Consider the following 19,635-nt stretch of genomic DNA (forward strand, 5'->3'; position numbering starts at 1 on the left):
AAATGAGAAACAATACTAAAATAAAATCTTTGAGAATTTAAAGCCTCAATCCTACCTAGGATAACATCTGCTATGGTATTATCGAGAGTTTATTCCATTGATATTCCTGTCTTTATTCTAATTATTTAAAAAAAATGTGTTGGGCATATTTTACAAAAATTCGAACAGAGGAGGCTTTTAAAATGAAGCAATTTGTGCTTCATAATCTCATTCTCCGTTACTTTGTAAACATGACTGTATTACCAATTTAATTTAATCTTTGATTTCTTCTTTTGCTGAACAAATAAAAAAAAAAAAAACAGAGAAAGGATTAAATATTCTTTTATATTAACTTAAAAAATAATTTAAATTTTGATTTTTATATTTCCTTTTTAAGTTGTTCTACAGCCGTCCTAGCCGAGTGGCTAGCGCGCTTTACTTAAAATCCATTGTCCGTGAGGACAGGGGTTCGAGCCCTGGTGTAGCTACTTTTAGTTCGGAAGGGGGTCTGTTGTGTGACTCTGTAAGTTCAACCAGAGCCTACGCAGCTCTGAATGGGTATCTAGGAAATCTGGGGAAGCTAATCAGGAAGGGTGTGTGAAAGCACACGATGTCTGGCCCCTAAGCCGTGTCGCACTTCCGGGCTGAAGGACCATGAAACGGAGATCAACACCGCTGGTTGGGGTTAAAATCTAGTACCGTGTTTTTACCTTTTATTCTTTACCTATTTGAAATCAGTTGCGCATCTAATATTTCTTGACAATTTATACAAATATATAAATTGTTTAGATAGGGATAGGGAGAGTGATTTTGGTTTCCAATCCAGCGATAGAATCCTTTCTTAAATAGCGGGTCAAGTACATGTGGACGAGCGGATGCGGGCAAGGTTTTTACATTTGCTATGACGTTTCTACACGCTTGCGTTTGTTTATTTGAAGTCATTTATCATCGTTTATATTAAAGTATTGTCTGACTTTATTTCTCGTCGTTTTAGGTTTTAATATGGCTCTTTACTTTTCCTTGAAAAACTGCTATTTGGAAAAACCTTTTCATGTTAATTTCGAGGCTGATGATTTAAGTTTTAACATTAAAATCATTAATATTATAGTATGACTGCTCCAAATTAAAACGTTGTTTGATATCGATCAATTTTAGTTTATGACTTTTTTTTTATTGTAGATCTGAAGTAACATTTTAATGCAGGAACGATCATATTACACAAAATGCAGGTTTCGAAAATTGGGTCCGATTCTCACAAGACTTTGTTTTTAAGGACTCGAGAATTTGCTGATTACAATTTGAGGCAAATGTGGCATCATCGAAATCTAAGATCAACGCGTATGAAGTACATATTTCATAAATAGTGTTTGATTTCCACTGTAGTTGGTAGCTAAGGATTTGTGAAAACAATAATTACAAAATAAAGGCTATTGTTGTGTTATATACCAGCAAATCAATGAGAGGCCACTCCCATCACAACTATTCTCATGACAAATGCAACCACAATGTTTCTATCAATAACGTTTAGGTTTTTTGTTTTGTTTTTCGCGCTTTCACTATTATTGATGGTTTTTCTTTTTCAAGTCTTGATATTTGCTTTCTAGTGTGCAAAATATATCAATTTTTATAAGTGAAGAGCGAATTTAAACCTTAGAATGGGTTGTAATTGGCGTATGTAAGTAACTAAACGTCAGAGAGAAGGATTATCCGCAGGCCGTATTCAGGGTGGGGATAGGGGTTTGAACCCTCCCTGAAATGTCTGTATGACTCGTAAAAACGTAACAAAAATAAATGTAAACCAACTTCTGATATGTTTTATTTTTTGTAATCCATCCCCCGAAGAATATTCTTCCCCCCTCCCCAAAAAAAAAATCCTGGATACGGCCCCGATGATCGTAAACGAATTGCATTTTAATGCTGATTTTAAATATATAAGTTTCATCAAGATCAATTATACCCATCAAAAGTTACGAGCCTGAGAAAATTATCTTCATTTCAGAAAATAGGGGGAAACACCCCCTAAAAGTTATACAATCTTAACGAAAATCACACCATCAGATTCAAACAGTTTAATCTGTCTTAAACAATTTAAGACAAACAGAAATTACAGTGCATAATGAAGCCAAGCTTAAAGTAACTATGAATCATTACAAATATGGGTGGCGCTGTCACCCTCTTAAAACCCCCAAAAGGATAGGGTGTCATATGGGCTTTCATGAAAACAGCGTATGTTGTCTGTTTAGCTCTTCTTTTGCCATTGTAACTAAAAAATGTAATTGTTACTTAACTTTTCAGAAATTCTTTGTTTTCAAAACATCTGTAACGCCATTTTTTTTAAATTATTATTATTATTATTATTCTAATTTGTATTGCATTTCCTTTTAAAGACCTTCCTTTTAAACCTGTTTCTCTCTAATTTTACTTTCATTTTGATAAATCTATATAGTTTTCAGCAAAGTACAAACAACAATTTGTCGTTTGTGACAGCAGTAACAACCCTAATTTTAGTAGTTTCCTAGTCACTGTGGCGTCATCATTGTATTTTCTGTCATTTTGTGTATTTTCTCTTTATGAATCATATCCTCGTTTATATCTGCTCTATTAGGTATTACTTCTAGTTCAGGCCAATATCTGCTCATTTCAAGTTTTAAGTTCATTCATATCCTCCAGTCAAAGCTCATCAAAATCCATTCCAAATCCAATCAAAGGTAAAAAAATGTTATGCAAAAAACCATGATTACCTGATGAATAATATGCTCGAGTTGTTTGGTACCGCATATTACAATGTCAAGTGAATTATCTTGCGATGCAAACAGCTGTTATTGATTTTTTGTTCCAAGGTAATTGGGGAATTGATTTCCAAATTGGAATTTCTAATATTTGTTTGGTGTTTTTCCTAATAAAAAGTCCAGTATTTTTAATATCTAGATAATGAACTAGTTCTAGCATTATGAACCTATTTTGTGTTTTCTGCTACCCATTTGAAAAAAAATCGTAGGAGACTTCCAACAACGGCTAAAGTATTTCTGCATCAATTTTTCTTTTGTGTGTTTTTTTTTGCTGTTTGTGTATTTTTTCCTCTATTTTGGTATTATTTAGTCTCTTGATGAGAATAAATTAGTGAATTGAATATCTCCATCTGATTAGTCAACTAGCTTTATCTTTCAGTTACAATTGAGTATCTTTTAGGTACATTAGATCCAGAAACAATTAAGCTTATGAACACTCCTCGATGTGGAGTTCGAGATTTCATTCGCCCTTCTGGACGAATGAAATCTCATTCGCCCTTCTGGACGAATAGAAGCAAGCGATATGCATTGCAAGGTAAGCTTTATTAACGTTGAATTTTTTATTTTAATTCTCCACAATTTTGAGGAGCAATTTAAGAAAATCGTCTGGGTGTGTAAATACAGTACTTCTAACTAACATTGAAATATAATACTGGGGTATTATACCGACAGTAGCAAACACATGTTCTAGAATATGACAATCAAACAGTTCGTGGTAACGAACTGTAGTAAGGAGCGACGCGGCTCAATAATAAGCGAAACTCTAAAAAATGGAATTTTGATACCAATAGTTACATCAAAATAATGGCATTTTAATGCTGATTTTAAATATATAAGTTTCATCAAGATTACTTTTACCCTTCAAAACTTATAAAACTTTTTTTTATAAATAAAAACACAAGTCTTTCTAAATGAAAGTAAGGAGCAACATTAAAACTTAAAACGAACAGAAATTACTCCGTATATGAAAAGGGCTTTTCCTCCTCAACACCCCGCTCTTTATGCTAAAGTTTGACTCTTTCTCTTAACTCTATTTTTAAAACAGTAAGAAACTTTAGCGTAAAGAGCAGAGCGTTGAAGAGGAAAAGCCCCATTCATATACGGAGTAATTTCTCTTCGTTTTAAGTTTTAATGTTGCTCCTTACTTTCATTTAAAAAAAACATGTTTTTTTATTTAATTTCTGGACGCTTTTGAATTAATGCATGTTTTGATCTTGGCACTCCGCAAATATATAATTGAAACGCAATTTGCATATTAATTAATTGCAATTAATCGAAAGATTTTGAGAAAAAATGAGCGAGGGAGGAGGCCTAGTTGCCCTCCAATTTTTTGATTTCTTAAAAAAGCAACTAGGAATTTTAATTTTTTACAAACGTTTTCATTGGTAAAAATATACATAACTTGCGAATTAACTTAAGTAACGAACTTATATATTTGTATATTTTTATGGTGTATATGATGGGGTTCAACCCTCGTCGATGCTTCGCTCTTTACTCTAAAGCTTAAATTTTGTCCCGATTCCCCAAGAATGACCTCTGAATCACAGATGCTGTAGTTTAAATAGTTGAAATTACTAAAAATACCTTAGCGTAAAGAGTGAGGTATAACAAGGAGGTAATCGCCTCATAGGCGCAATAATTTTTGTTCGTTTTAAGTTTTAACGCTACTTCTTACTTTCAAAACTTTTTTAGAAAAAACGTTTCATATTGTTTTTTCAAATAATGCTAGAAAATCCTGTGCCCCCTTCATTGAAATTCTCTTTCCCCGTGAGACATCTATCCATAGAAATATCCTACCACGCAACCCCCCTCAACTTTTTCCCCTAATCCAAAAGATCCCCCTGAAAATGTCCGTACACTTCCCAGTAACCATTACTATATGTAAACACAGGTCAAAGTCTGTAACTTTCAATCCCTCCCACGGGGACTGCGGGGGAGTAAGTCGTCCCCAAAGACATAGCTATAGGTTTTTCGACTATGGTGAATAAAATGGCTATCTCAGAATTTTGATCCGGTGACTTTGGGGAAAAATGAGCTTGGGAGGGGGCCTAGGTGCCCTCCAATTTTATTGGTCACTTAAAAAGGGCACTAGAACTTTTAATTTCCGTTAGAATTAGCACTCTCGTGACATTCTAGGACCACTGAGTTGATACGATCACCCTGGAAAAAAAACAAAAAAAAACAAATAAACACGCATCTGTGATCTGTCTTCTGGAAAAAAAATGCGAAATTTCACATTTTCGTAGATAGGACCTTGAAACTTCCACAGTAAGGTTCTCTCGTACACTGAATCTGACGGTGTGATTTTCGTTAAGATTGTATAGCTTTTAGGGGGTGTTTCCCCCTATTTTGTAAAATAAAGCAAATTTTCTCAGGCTCGTAACTTTTGATGGGTATAACTGATCTTGATGAAACTTATATATTAAAAATCAGCATTAAAATGCAATTCTTTTGATGTAAGTATTGGTATCAAAATTCCATTTTTAGAGTTTCGGTTACTATTGAGCCGGGTCGCTCCTTACTTTCATTTACAAAAACTTGTTGTTTTTTTTTGTTTATTTAAAACCAAGATCTAAGCTTCATTTTAAACAGTATTTACGCAGTGTTTTCTATAACGGCTCTGAGTTTCCTAAAGATGCAGTTTAATGGAGACGTGTAATCAATTCAACCAAGATGAATTGTTCTAATGACACTGGTGTTTGTATTTCTAGTGATGATTTTATGAATCATTATGAAAAAAAAATTTTGTGAAAAAAATCAATTACATCAATTTTTATTTTTAATGATTCAACCAGAATAAAACGCTTAGAAAACGGACAGAATAAAAGAATAAGATTTTTTAACTGAAAGTAAAGATAATTAAAACTAAAATAAACAGAATTTGTTTTGTGTATGAAGGGGCCGCCCCCCCTCCTCAATACTTTGCTATTTATGCTATAGTTGACTATTTAAAAATGACTAAATCTTAAGATTATGCTGGAACGAGCTCCATTTTGATATCCTAAAACAAATAATTATGACCGTTATGATCACTCGCAGAAACAGCTAAAAAACGGTTGCATATCCTTAGGCATCTTTGTTGGGAAGAATATACAATTTGTATCTTAATAACGTATTAGATTTAAGGCCTTTTCTGACAAACCGATTGTTTCTTAACATAAAATACGATTTGAAATAGTACAATATTTACTAGTCCCTTTTTCCAAATTTACCTAATCAAAATTTTGAGATAGCCAGTTTGTTCAGTTAAATTACTGAAAAAATAATTATAATTACCGTGGGGAGTAATACTACCCTCCACAAGCCACGATGAGACGCCTGTAAGCTATGGATTTTCAGGGGGGAGATTTTGTGCTTGGGGTGGGTTTCTTTGGTAGAATTTCTTATTGGAAGAGAAATATCTGGAGAGAGAATTTTCCATGGGGAATTCTAACTGGGGTGATTTGAAAGAATTTCTGCTCTAAATTGTTTTTAATTGTCAAACTTTTTCTTTGCCAAGTCAGTTTTTTAGTGAAGATGGTTCCAGAAGAATTATCCCGGGGATATTTTCAGCATATTTAGATTTCCAGAAAACAAAATTTACGGAAAGAGAAGATTTCCAAAGTGATAGAGGAAATGGTTGCAAATTAGCCTTTTTCAAATGAAAGCATACTAAGGAGAATTTTTCATGCTGAATCGACCGCAAGAAAATTTACAGGGGCGGGTTTTTTTACTGTCTGCAGGGGGTTGTACGGGAATGAGTTTACATGGGATAAATTTTCGCGCATGAGTTTCCTGTGTGACTGAAAGTGAACTGAAAGTAAAGACAATCCTTAAAACCCAAATGAGCCGAAAATATTTTGTATATGAAGGGTCAGCTCCCTCCTCAATACTTTGCTATTTATGCTAAAGTTTGACTGTTTTTCCCTATTTTTTAAGGCACTTATAGCTTTAGCTTAAAGAGCAAGGTATTTATGGAGGGGGGGGATCAACCCCTTCATAAACAGTAATTTTTCTTGCTTTGAGTTTTAATTTGGCTCTCTACTTTTAGAAAAAACTTTTTTCTTCATTTTCAGTTGTTTAGGTTTGGAAGCTATTTCAAGGTGCTGGCTTTTGATGTAAATGTAAGCTCATGCAAATAAATGAACGTGTTAAAAAGGTGGAATAGGAGCATGCGCAGCTCTGTTGGCCTCAAGTGGTCTGGTACTGCAGTTGTGGTAGCAATGAAAGTGTTTAAATTAAGAGACTGCTAAGTGTATGAGTGTTTTCTTGTTTACACCAGTTGACGGGCTGACCACAAGGCTCCCATCTCCGAAATAACCCACACACAGACTTGAGTTACATACAGGCCTGATTTTTAAGATGGGTTTTAAAGACACTGAGTATTACTTTACGTGAATGGTTTTTTGGTAGATTGGAAAGTAGGTTAGGAGAGGGAAACTTTCAGAAATTAATTTTAACTCTAAACTGTGTTCAGCCAGGGTTTTCAAGCTCCTTTCTAGTTTTTCTCATTTCTAAGCCTTAGAAGAAGACCTGTTTCTACTCTAGGATATACATTTTTGACTCTAGGAAATATATTTTTCATGAATTTTGGTCTGAATAAAGTTCACTGCTACTCAATATTTGAAAGCATATTTCCAATCCTTTGAGTAGGGTCTTAAGCCATAATGGAATTTCTTTTTTAATTTGAGAGATACTTTTCAAATTCTTTGAAATCCTTCAAGTTAAGGATTTAGCAAAGATACGAGGCTCAGTACTGTTTCAAGTTCATAAGAGGTTATTGCTGAAGAGGGGAGAAGTGGAGGCAAACATAAGGGAGAAATTGCCTCTTCTTTCCCTCAATTAGCGCCCCTCGCCCCTCATTTGTTTTAGTAACTATAAGGTGTTAAATTGCAGGACAGTTTTATTCTAGGAGAGCAGAAAAAAGGGGTTTGTCAACTGTTATTGAAAAAAGCTGTTACTACAGAAATATTTACCTTACGCATATTAGAAACATTTCGTCATCAAAGGCTTCATTCAAAGGGTACATAGTCTAATTAAAAAAAAATGGAAAAAATTGTCCTATAATGTTTTTAATTGATTCATTTTCTTGCCAGCAGTAGATTAACTACTGATTTAATGATTTTGAATTAAAATCAAATGTTTGTGGGAATCAAATCATGGCTAATTGTACAAAAAGCCAAAACAGATACTCCATTGAGTGGGAGACAATTCTAGCATTAATCACCCTTATTAGGATTTCATAAAAATGATAGTAGTTCATTTGTTAATAAATCAGTCTATCTATTATCCGTTCATGCGTCATTCCTAGGGCAGTAGAACTAAAGTATCTCTACTAAGAACACCTCTTAATAAAATAAATCACTTTTGTTGCATTTAAGTCTACTAGTCTCAAGAAACTGCTACGAATTTTAATCTTAATGCATAGTATTTTTGCAGCAACAAGCGTTTCGGTTCCAAGTATCTTGTGTGAGCTATTGAGTTTTTCCTCTTAGAAATTCGAATTTGATCTATCATTCTCACAATTTAAGACAATACGCAAACGAATTTTTCTTTATACATGACAACACAGACACTCAGCATTTATTTCGAATATTTCGCTGTATATTCGAATTTGATCTGTTAGTTTCCTAGCATACTTAGTGTATTATTCTGTTATTTATGCCAACAAAGACTATGCATAATTATTTGTTTCCTGCAAAATAGTTTATGAACTAGGCTTATGTAATTTATTTTCTGAATAAAGTTGGTACCGGTACTGAAACAAATCAAATGTGAGAATGATATTTTTGAAATATTTTTATTCACTAAAATATTTAATATTTAAATTAAAAAATCAGTTTAAATAAAAATGATTAATATATTATTCAACAGATATTTTAAGTTTTGTTGATAATGTGCTTGAAAATCTTATTGTTCCTTTAACTGTTTTTGTAGATTTCCGCAAGGCTTTTGATGCTGTTGAATTTAATACACTTCTAAGTAGACTAAGTGGGCTTGGGCTAGGTAGTACTTGTGTAAAGTATTTTTTATCATGCTTGCATGACAACATTATCAAAGTTGCTTTATCAGGTATCTTAAGCAGAGAGTTCGATGTTAAGCGGAGAGTGTCTCTAGGTTCCGTGCTGGGACCTCTACTTTATTTATTTATGTTGGGCAGCGATTTTAGCTTTGAAAGATATAAAAATCGATCTTTTTTCTCATTTACTTATGAGACAGACAGACTTCGAGGGACACCCTTAGGGATGTGTTCAGCAGAAAATCCCCAGTTCAAAGAAGGATCAAACAGTTCGTGGTAACGAACTGTAGTAAGGAGCGACCCGGCTCAATCGTAAACGAAACTCTAAATAACGGAATGTTGATGCTAAAATATACATCAAAAGAATCGGATTTTTATGCTGATTTTAAATATATAAGTTTCATCAAATTTGGTCTTTGTCATCAAAAGTTACGAGCCTGAGAAAATTTGTCTTATTTTAGAAAATAGGGAAAAACACCCCCTAAAAGTCACAGAATCTTAACAAAAATCACACCATCGCATTCAGCGTATCAGAGAACCCTACAGCACAATTTTTAAGCTCCTATCTACAAAAATGTGGAAATTCGTATTTTTTGCCAGAAGACAAATCACGGGTGCGTGTTTATTTGTTTGTTTGTTTGTTGTTTTTTTCCCCAGGGGTCATCGTATCGACCAAGTGGTCCTAGAATGTTGTAAGAGGGCTCATTCTAAGGGAAATGAAAAGTTCTAGTGTCCTTTTTAAGTGACCCAAAAAATTGGAGGGCACCTAGGCCCCCTCCCACGCTCATTTTTTCTCCAAAGTCACCGGATCAAAATTTTGAGATAGCCATTTTGTTCCGCATAGTCAAAAACCATAATAACTATGTCTTTCGGAATGACTTACTCCCCCACAGTCCCTGGGGGAGGGGCTGCAAGTTACAAACTTCGACCAGTGTTTACATATAATAATGGCTATTGGGAACAGGGCTTCCACTCTCGAATCTCAAAATTCGGGGACAAGTTTAAAAAATTCGGGGAGTTTTCGGGGACAAGTCTTCAAGATTCGGGGAATTTTCGGGGGCAAGTTCAAAATGGAGTTTTGATACGAAATTTGGGAACCAAAATTGGTTATAGCTTCGTTTTCAGGCTCAAGTAGGGCTTGGATCCGCGTACTAAGTCAAGTTTTTAACAGAATAGGTTCTAGAGCTAGGGTACAGGATTGGAACCCATTGCCAAAAACAATTTTAGCTGGTATTGCAGACAAAACCTCAGAACTATTTTTAAATAAATTTAAAAAAAAATAGGCTGAATAACACTGCAATTTTGTTGCTTTAGGTTCTATATTATCTTTGCTACTTTATTCCCATAGCCCGAAAACGAGATTTTTATGTCATTTATTTTCAGAAAGACGACGAAAATAAAGTAGCCTATAGAAAGGCAATAATCTCATACAAAGTAATAACATGTGCAATGATTTCTCGAAATTAATGAATATTCTTTGGCATGCAAACATGAACTTACACCAGAAATTTAATTTTAAAAAATTACCTGAAAGCAAGGAACAAAATTAAAAATTAAAACGAATAGAAACGATAACATAGTGAGAAGACTGCCCCCTTCTAAACGCCCAACTATTCATGCTGAAGTTTTTTAGTACTTAAGCTTCTCATTTTTCAATTGTTTTGGAAGTTGTTCTTACAGAATCGGCACTAAATCTGAAATTAAGCGTAAAGAAAAAGGGGGCTATCCCCTTCATATATATAATATTTTTTTGTTCATTTTAATGTTGCTCCTTGGGCGTACTTTCAGATGGAAAATTTTTTTTATTTTATTTCAAACAGTTTTTTAAAAATGCCAGGAAATCCAGCTCCATCTCCACAGATAAATTATTCCTCTCCCAGGAAAAATCGTCTAGACAATTCAATACCGTTAAAAATTTATCCCGGACAAATACCATAAGGGTCCCTACGCGTAAGATTCGGTTTAAAAAGATAAACTTAAAATAAATAAAAAGAATTTTGTTTAGGATACCTGGCCAATCCGTTTTTTCTCTGATTGGTTGAAAATATATACAGGTTTTATTTTCTTGACTGGTGTTTCAAAAGCCTTTTCGGTCCGGCGGTTCTACCTAGCTTCAAACACTTAGGTCTGCTTAAATCCTAGAATAGAAATCAGCTTTTTCAATTTATTCTGCACAAAAAAGGGAGTATTTTGGGATGGGAAAGCCAAAAGAATTTTTCGAATGATCAAACATGTATTTACAACAAACCATGTTCGTACTATACTGTGTAGGAAAAAATAAAGCCTTCAAGTTTCAATTATATTCAATTATGCAAAAAAATATGTCATTGAAAATTGCCACGAAGAGGCTCAATATCAGCTAAACTAAGCACACTACCTACAACCTAGGGAGCCACAAAACCAGAAATAAGCGTAGCTGCTTCTTCAGCAGTTGCAGAAGCCTTAACATTTGACAGAAGCTTCGTCATTTCACGGTCAAGGACAAGAGAAGAGGAACTGAGATTGAGTCTCTTCATTCCCACTTTGGTCTGAAGACTACACGCAACCGAAATTGTTGCCAAACAGTTTCGTTTATCTGTTTTCAAATCTTTGAGGGCCCTGAACAAGCGTTCTGCTGTAACGTTAGAAAATTGCAGTGCACACATGTAATTATTATTATTATTAATTTATTACCCGTCAAAAACGAAAAAGACGGAGTATATAAAAGAAAAAGAAAGAAAAGCACAAAAATTTAAATACACTTCCACTACAAATATTATAAAATAACACTAGTCCAGGGGTGGTTGGCTCTTAAAACATTGGTACTGAATTTGGAGATTCTTCTCTCTATGGCCATGGAAGGGTTGGTGACCTTATATTTCCTGGAGATGCCGCCATTGCTGTCCCACAAAGGGAGACGCAGGAGAAACTTATCATATCTGTGAAATGCGCTGCAAATGCCTTGTTTTTCGGTAGCTTTGAATATTTTCCAGAAGGGAACCAGAGCAAGCAGATGGGGGGTAGTAAAAGCTGTGTATAGCCGGGCAAGGAGAGGACGTTTGAAACGATACTTTTTGGCAACAAGTAGTCCGTAAGAAGCTCGTAGATGGGAACAGAGACGGTTTGTCAGTGCTGAGCGTGTGTCCTTCAATGTAGAAGAAATAGGAAGGCCAAGATACGTAAGGGACTCACAAGGCTTAATCAGAGTGTCGCCAATTTTAACGGAGAGGTTAATTGAAAGCTCATTTTTTGAACCATTGAAGAAAAGAAGTTCTGTTTTAGATTCGTTGAAGGAAAGTCCGATCTACTTGTATGCCACTGCAAGTGAGTTGTAATTTTATTAAAATAAAGATATCGAACGAGAAACATGAAGAATGTCATCAGCAAAGTTCAGCAGCGAAAGATTAACCCCACGGAAAAAGCACGACGGCTTTATTACTTGCTGTGCTTCGATAATAGCGTTATTAAACAGTGATGGAGAAGTTTTGCCACCTTGACGTACGCCTTTCTTGACACTCAGCATTTCTTTAGAAGGAAAACTGCCGGACGGAGAGGGGATCAGGATAACAGTCGAGAGCTTATTGTACATACTGTAAACAGGGGAAAGGATGCAAGAGGAAAAACCTCGCTGAAGGGCTTTGAGCCGGATATGGCCATGGTTGCCAGAATCGAAGGCTCTACTAATATCAAGTGCTCCAAAGACGAGAAGATCACCATTTTTATCTGCATCAATAAGAAGATTTGCAAGAACGCTATGAACGTGTTCCCGTCCTGAGTGCTTTTTGAAACCGAACTGGTCGTCCGGAGTAGTGCATCGAAGTGCAATGTCATCAAAAATAAGGGATTCAAATAGCTTACAAAAAGTAGTTAAAACAGTGATCGGACGATATGAAGCTCACTGGTCAGCTGGTTTACATTTTTTGAGAATAGGATGGACCAATCCAACACCAAAGCTGTCTGGAACGATGCCAGTAACGAAAATCATTTGAAATAGCAGAGAAAGGTGCTCTAGGAGAAGATTGCTGGCAAAGCTTAAATGGGTACCAGATATACCATCGATGCCCTTAGATTTCTTTTTTTTTTACCTTATCAATTTTGGAACGCATCAAGGACGGAGTTACCAGGACACCAATATCCTTAACTGCAAACTGAAGCTCCTTATCAAGGGCCTGGCAAAAGGTGTTATCTAGGTAGGAATTAGGCGCTGAAAATTGGTCTCTGAAGTAGTCGCACCAGTCTTTTTCTGGCATGCAGGGCGGGCCATTGGAAGATTTGTTCTTAGATCGAAGATACCATAAAGCAAGAGGAGAATTATCGACAATCTCGCTGGTACGGGCAATTTCGTTAGCCTTATGCTGTGCGATGGCTTTGGAAAATTTACGTTTCGTGTAAATACGAACAGCGTTGACTACTCCAGAGCGTGGCTTCCCACAATCTACCCATAAATGTAGTCAGAATTTTGCTGAATCACATGCGGCCAGGAGATTAGGATTATTCCGCCAGTTACGCACTTCCGTGCCGTGGCGAATTTTGCGGACCGGAACTGCAGTTCTCTCAGCTGTATGGATAGCATGCGTTATCTCAGAACAGTAGATGTTTAGTAGGATGGTTTTTTCTGATTCTACTGTCATATTCGGACAACAGAGAAGTGCGAAAGGAATTCGGATCTTTGATAGTATGTAGTCACATGAACTCTGGAAGGAATCGATGTTAGCTGCTTCCCAGTTGAGGCTGGACAACCATTTAGGTGGGGAATTTGTGGGTGAAGTTTCCGGCAAGGGCTTTATTTGAAAAAAATTACAGATCGGCATGTGGTCGGATATGGAGTAATCAAGAAGAACCGTAGTAATAGTGGTTGGTTTAATCATAGAACAACAATAGAAATAGTCCAACTGAGACACGCAACCAGATTGATGCATGTACGTAAAATCACGATCATTTCCAACATAGGTGAGACTTGGACAAGCATGGAGCAAGATCTGAGATCTATTGTTTTGATGGTCAGACAGTTCACAGTTAAAGTCACCAAACAGGAGACAACTTAGGCATTCATCTTCATATTTTGATACTAGCTTGGCAATAGATGTACATGTGAGAGAGAACTTTCTCTCAGACATATTATTACGGTAATTAGTAGGAAAATAAACGACGAATATGACCACATTCGAAACTTCAACCGCAAGGAAACTATCAGACTTAGCAACTAGATTACCAAGTAGCTCTTTCCGTATCATCAGGGCCAAACCACCTGAAGGCCCACCGCAAGTGGACTTAGCATGGTGGATAAACAGATTATGAGACGACGTGAACTCCAACAGTTGACAAGTATCGCTTGACAAAAAGTGTTCCTGAAGACCCACCACGTCAAACCGCAAGCAAAGTTCAGACAGTAGGTGATGTCTCGGTAGAACTTTCCCATTGATGTTCCACGATACAATTTTTAAGGTTTCTTCAGGCATTGGAATTCTTTAGAAGAGACTGAGTGACAGGACATTTAAAAGGTGGTCGGAGAAATTGCAAAGAGCACACTTAAGTGCCTTGGTACAAGGATTATCTTTGGTTGTGGAGTGGCCAGCCTCACCACGCTTGGAACTTTTTCGGGTACCTGAGCACGCAGACGCAAAATGACCATATGACTGGAAAGAAAAGCATTGGAGTAGCAAGCGTTGAAATATTCTAATGGGGAGTCTTTCGTACCCTATGATGGGCGGAAAGCGAATAGAAGACTCGAGGTCCTCTTTAAACTCAAAAAGAAGCTGAAACGAACGGGTGTTTCGGATTTGAGTTGCTTTCAAACAGTTGGCAATTAGATCATATAGGCTATTTTCATCCAGATCTTCAGAAACATAACGGATAATACCGAAACAGGAGGGGCATTGGAGTTTAGGCTCGAATTCAGGGCTATTCCCGGTTATGCGTGAAATATTAGATTCGGCACCACTTATCCTTTGTGACTACTTTCCAGGTGTCTCTACTGGGACGAAGCTCGATTATATTCCCACTAGCTTCTCCACAAACATGCTCCAGATAAGCTTTACGGGAGTCAGACTTCTTAAGGTCTATGGGGGGCTTTTTGGGAATAGCTGCATAGGAAGGCTTGGCCGTTGGAGTGACTAATTGATTCATGGATGTAGCAAGTTTCTCAGCTGCAAGGGCTTTTTTCTCACTTTCAATAAAGTCCTTCAAATTATTGGAGATTTTTGTCACTTTTTAAGTAACAATAGCACTCAATTCATCAGGCGTAGTTGGGACCTCCGTAGGATCAAAGATTACGATTTTCGGCAATTTGATCTGGTTAGTTTCACATAACTGGATCAGTTTCAGCAAATCTAACACATTATCGGCAATCTTTTGGCGAGCAGCGTTGCGACTCGGAGTATTTGAATAGTGCCAAAGTGTATCCTTAGCTTTTATAATCGTATCCTTGTCATAAAATCCCACTGCCTTTTCGCAAATTTCATCAGTTTTATTTGCTTGGAGCGCTCGTTATAAATAATTTAGCAAAGCATTATGCACAAATCTTTCTTTCTCATTAGACATTATTCTAATTTAAAAGTCCAGACACATTCAATAGGAAAAAATAACTGGTTAATTTTTGCACACGACAAGAGCTCATTAGTAATCTAGTACTATTGTCAGTAATCTAGTAACCAGTACTAAAATCAGTAATCTAAAACCTTTCTTAGGTTTTCAAACCTCGGCTTTCCACATGGGTATGTCTGCTTACAGATAAACTTTCAATACTCCTCCACGGACATCGTACATATGTCTAAACCCGCCAAAGAAACAGTGCTCTGTTCACGCCATTCCCTGTCAATTAGAGTCTTGTTCCACGAAGGGAACCCACGACTTCTTAGAAAATTTGCTAAGCTAGGTGGGTTCAAGTTTCGAGAATTGACAGGATCAAGTAGACCTGTGAACTCATAAACGTCACATTCAAACGTAAAGCGTCTCTGTATCTGGATACTGGCCTCCTTGTACAAGTCTCTTGCTGTTATGTAGACCTTCGTCACCTCCAACTGTGAGATATCTGGACTAGACGAGACCAAGGATTCCAACTCCTCTTCCGCAGTATACCTGAGATAGACCTTCTGAAAGTCATCATAATGGCTCTCGTCTGTTACGTCAAGAGCCAAAAGATCAGTACAGTTTCTGACGCAGGTTCCATCCATATAGTTTATAGCCAAGGTTGCAATAAGCTTAAGTATTTCCGTCTTCAGCTTATAGAAAATTGGTGACTTCGATTGAAACAATACATTAAAGTCGTTCAAAAAGCCTAGAGCGTAGTCAACTAACATCATTAGAACCTTCATAAAAGGATTTTTCAGAGCACTAAGGGCAAGTTTGTTGCAATGAGTGGGGTCATCAAAATTGGCACCTGTGAAATAGAGGGACAATGCGCTCCACTGTTCAACAATTCTTCGCACATATACATGGAGGGACAGCCACCGGGTTTGTCCAGGGGCTAGAATTTTGTGATCTGGTGTAGCCGAGAAATCTTGAAATTCTTTAAGTACTGCAACTCGTTTAGCGCTCATAGAGAAATGACTATATACGTGGCTACAAAAGTCTTCCAGAGTTTTGGTAAGCTTCTTGCAGGCATACGAAGCACACAGATGAATGGAGTGGCAACCACACTTGACAACTACCACCCACGGATCATTGTCAGTGATCAGCTTTGCTACCGAATTATGACATCCCATCATTGAGTTTGTTGTGTCGGCACAGAAACCAGTCCGATTTCGCAGAGGCACTTGGTTTTCTATTGTTTTCAATGGGTACTGGTCTGATTGGTGTTTCTCTGAGCACCTCAAACAGACTGACTGACTCTTTAGCCCTACATTCTTTTTTAGTGTGTTCATATTCCTGGGACTTATAACACTGAAGGACTCTGCAATAGTACTGATATACAATATACCTCCCTTTTTCTACCAAAGCACCAAGCATTTGGTGCTTGCGTATATATTGTTGCACTTTGTCCTTTAGGGAGGATTCCAAATAGAGGTTGAGAGTAGGGGGGATGGAAATTTTGGGTGGGACCAGGTCGACCCTGGTTAGGTACCTGAAGCATTCAGCTGCAATCACAATTGTCTAAAGTGTAAGTATGGTAAAATAATCAAGGAAATACGAAGAATCACCAATACTCACAAGATAGTTATAACTTGAAGCAGAAGATATTATATCCAACCGGTTAATTTTGAACTTTCCAATGCTTTGAAGATTTGAATTTCCAAACTATAAGCTCAATTCCGTTTTATATTTTTCAATATCATACGTTCGCCAGCGTACCATAGTATAAAGTTTCAAAACAATATTAAAATTGTGGAACAAACAGTGTGCCTTCCACTAACTCTATTTCGGGTAGATCATGGGAAAAGAAAGATTTTCAGGGAGTTTTCGGGGATTCGGGGAACGACATTTTTTTTCGGGGATTTTTCCCAATTTTCGGGGAAATCCCCGAAAATTCGGGGACAATGGAAGCACTGATTGGGAAGTGTACAGTGGTTTTCAGGTTTTTTTTTGGGTTTGGGGGGTGGGGTTGAGGGGAGGGGGCTATGTGGGAGGATCTTTCCTTGAAGAAATATGTCATGGGGGAACAGAAATTCAATGAAAAGGGCGGAGGATTTTCTAAAATTGCTATAAAAAACAATGAAAAAATAAACATGGAAAAATTCTTTCAATTGAAAGTAAGGAGTACCATTGAAACTTAAAACGAACAGAGATTATTACGCATATGAGGGGTTCTAAACATACTTTAGCATAAAGAGCGAGGTATTTAGGAAGAGATAAATACCTCGCTCTTTATGCTATAGTATTTTTAGTAATTTCAACTATTTATTCTACGGCCTTTCTGATTCAGGGGTCATTCTTAAAGAATCGGTACAAAACTTACGATTTAGTGCAAAGAGCGAGGTATCAACGAGGGTACAAACCCCCTCATATACATAATAAAAATTTAAGAATATAAAAGTTTGTTACGTAAGTTAATTCTTAAGTTACGTATATTTTTTAGTAATAAAAAAATTCGTTAAAAATTAAAATTAATAGTTGCCTTTTTGTGTAACCGAAAAATTGCATGGAAACTAGGCCTCCTTCCCCATCCCATATTTCTCAAAATCTTCTGATCAGAACTAAGAGAAAGCCATTTAGCCAAAAAAGGAATTAAAATGTAAATTTCATTTTAATAATTTATGTGTGGAAAGCCAAAATTAAACATGCATTAATTCAAAAACGTTCAGAAATTACATGAAAAAAACTAGTTTTTCTAACTGAAAGTAAGGAGCGACATTAAAAATTAAAACGAACAGAAATTACTCCGTATATGAATGGGTTGTCCCCTCCGCAATCCTTCGCTCTTTACGCTAAAGTTTGACTCTTTACCACCATTCTGCTTTTTGAAACAATTAAAATCTTTAGCATAAAGAGCGAGGGATTGCGGAGGGGACAACCCATTTCATATACGGATTAATTTCTGTTCGTTTTAAGTTTTAATGTCGCTCCTTACTTTCAGTTAGAAAAACTAGTTTTTTTCATGTAATTTCAAATAAATCTCTTTCATCCCACGAGAATTGAAAGAAAAACGATTAAATGAAGATTCTGAGAAAGGCGAGCCACAACATAGCCTCTTCAGAGTAAATGAACTGTGTCACTTCTATTACTAGAAACACATGCCGGTTTCTAAGGTTGGTATATAAATATCTGATCAGCCGCAAAATTGTATGACTATATCTTTTTGGCGCCTTTGCTTTTCCCAAGGAAACTTTTGATGCTGACTATTAGGAATTAATCTCTGCTTTTGGAAATCCTGATAATTCCTCTTAGTGTGACAGAGGATTATATTTGAAATTATTGGAATTCAGTGTTATCGGTTGGTTTCCATGCTGATGCTTGTTTCCGACTTTGATATGCAAATTTCGTTTTAATTATTCATGTGCGGTGAGCGAAAATCAAAACATGAATTAATTGAAAAACGCTCAGAAATTAAATGAGAAAAACAAGTTTTCTTAACGGCAAATAAGGAGCGACATTAAAACTTAAAACGAACAGAAATTATTCCGTATATGAAATGGGTTGACTAAAGCAAGACTAAAGCAAGATCAAATATGATCTGACTAATATTTCGGGGAAGAGGGGAAGGTTTAGCCTTTTCTGGGTCCATGTTCATTTTGACTTCTGTATGGTCCAAATGGTGTATTCTACACTGATTCATTTAAGTAAAAGAGGGTCTGCATATTGCATTTTGTTAAAAGTAGAATCATGCAGAACTAAATGCCGAAGAAAACAAAATGAATAGGGTTAGAATTATATGTTGGACCCCTGAGATATCTATGCCAATCTTTCCTCCCTCGGTTGACAATTTTTTAGCAGTAAGCTAGGCATTTTAAACCTTGTTTTAAGCCAGAATAATGCAATTATTCTGAATCCCAGTTCAAAATTAAGCTCAGTCCAAAATTGGTCAGTGGTAAAACTAAGTTCAAACTGCCGACCGACTTGTTTGAAAAGCCAGCCGACTCCTGACTCATTGGATTAACAAGCTGAGTCCAAGGAACGGACAAGCAGCGACCTAAGTTATGTATCTATTCAAATCGATCTAAGTCTTGGCTCACCGCAGAAAAACAAAGCTAACCATGAATGGAATCAAACTTAATCATATTTTTGAAGTAGAAACAAAGAGATCAGCAATGAAACAAAGCAAGAACTCGATGCAAAAGGGTCTGCTAAGCAGCTTCAGTTGATTTAGCAGCTTCGATGTGTCCTACCTAACCCAAAGCCATTCTCCGATAACCTGTTTGTGTCATTAACATTGAATCTTCTTATGATACCCAAGATAAATAACATGCGTAGCCCTTCTAATCCTCTCCCTCCCCCCAGAATATTTTCAAACAGAAG

The 19,635-nt window shown here is 36.4% G+C and overlaps 2 protein-coding genes across 6 annotated transcripts in view; one reads left to right on the top strand and one right to left on the bottom strand.

The window, feature by feature from the left end:
• The window catches only part of LOC136030327 (zinc finger MYM-type protein 1-like), a 93,640-nt gene that overhangs the window by 32,827 nt on the left and 41,178 nt on the right, over positions 1 to 19,635 (bottom strand). Inside the window, exon 3 of the transcript XR_010618248.1 lies at positions 10,777 to 10,904. The gene's annotated coding sequence lies outside the window, so the exon portion shown is untranslated. The remainder of the gene's footprint in view (positions 1 to 10,776; positions 10,905 to 19,635) is intronic.
• LOC136030328 (matrix metalloproteinase-25-like) overlaps positions 1 to 19,635 on the top strand; it is a 122,309-nt gene that overhangs the window by 26,998 nt on the left and 75,676 nt on the right. For all 5 annotated transcript variants that reach the window (XM_065709240.1, XM_065709242.1, XM_065709239.1 and 2 more), the window contains one exon: positions 3,169 to 3,303. In XM_065709240.1, the coding sequence (XP_065565312.1) occupies positions 3,169 to 3,303 (135 nt within the window). The remainder of the gene's footprint in view (positions 1 to 3,168; positions 3,304 to 19,635) is intronic.

This window comes from Artemia franciscana, chromosome 8 (genome assembly GCF_032884065.1).
Source record: "Artemia franciscana chromosome 8, ASM3288406v1, whole genome shotgun sequence".
In the NCBI taxonomy this organism is placed as follows: domain Eukaryota; kingdom Metazoa; phylum Arthropoda; class Branchiopoda; order Anostraca; family Artemiidae; genus Artemia; species Artemia franciscana.